This window comes from Bison bison, unplaced genomic scaffold (assembly GCF_000754665.1).
Source record: "Bison bison bison isolate TAMUID 2011002044 unplaced genomic scaffold, Bison_UMD1.0 scf7180017864371, whole genome shotgun sequence".
Lineage (NCBI taxonomy): Eukaryota > Metazoa > Chordata > Mammalia > Artiodactyla > Bovidae > Bison > Bison bison.
The window spans coordinates 14,949,504-14,950,373 of NW_011494943.1; the positions used below are offsets into that span (position 1 = coordinate 14,949,504).

An 870-nucleotide genomic window follows, 5' to 3' on the forward strand; every position below is an offset into this window, starting at 1 on the left:
GGCAGACGGTGCGCCCAGGGGTCAAAGAGTCTCTCGTCTAGCAAGTGGTGGTGAGGTGGCACAGCCCCGAAGCACCCCCTTGGTGCCTGCCGCTGAGGGAGCTAGGGCTGTGCGTCGGGGACTGACCCAGCTCCCTGGTGGGGACAGGCTTTGTCCATGCTGGGCTGTCACCCAGGCCATGGAAGGGGGGAATTGTACCTGAAGTCTCCACTCTGGGCTGAGGCCACTGCCTCCGCGATATTCACATTCAAGTTGCTCTCACCTCCTCGTGGGCCCTGCTGCCCTCCTCACAGCCCCGGGGAAGGTCAGAACATCAGAGTCTCTGCTCCCCACTTGGGAGGAGCCGGCCTGTGATGGAGGGATTGGCTGCCCTCCTGCCCCCAGAGTCTTAAGGGCTACTGACCTCTCTGCAGGCAGTGGCTCAGGCCTCCAGCTCCCTCTGGGACAAGGAAGTCTTCACCTCAGTGGGAGCAGACCTGAGCCCAGGGCCTGCCACCCTGTCCGGCCTCTGGGATGCGGCTCACCCTGCCTGCTCAGGAATTCTCAGGAGAAGGAAAACATCCCTGGTTCAGAAATGGCTCCATATACCCGGTGGTGGGTGGGTGGTGGGGAGGCCACTGGATGCTGAGACATTGGGTGGGTTGTGGCCCCTGAATCCTTTCCCGATTCATCCATTGCCCAGGCCCTCCGGCTCCCTGGCTGGCCCCTGGGAGAAGAGCAGAAGGGAAGATTCCCCTTGGGAATTATCTTTTTCTAGAAAGCACGATGGGGTGGGTAGCAGGGGTTGGATCCCACCAGTGTATTACTACACTGGGGGCTTCCTTGAACTGAGCACCCAGATCTCGGGTGGGGTCGGGGAACCCGGGGGTT

The 870-nt window shown here is 61.5% G+C and overlaps 1 protein-coding gene across 1 annotated transcript in view; it reads left to right on the forward strand.

Moving 5' to 3' along the window:
- SCN4A (sodium channel, voltage-gated, type IV, alpha subunit) overlaps positions 1–864 on the forward strand; it is a 53,163-nt gene extending 52,299 nt beyond the window's left edge. The window contains 1 exon segment of the mRNA XM_010856557.1: positions 1–864. Within this exon segment, the coding sequence (XP_010854859.1) occupies positions 1–41 (41 nt within the window). The 3' untranslated portion in view covers positions 42–864.
- The last annotated feature ends 6 nt before the right edge of the window (positions 865–870 follow it).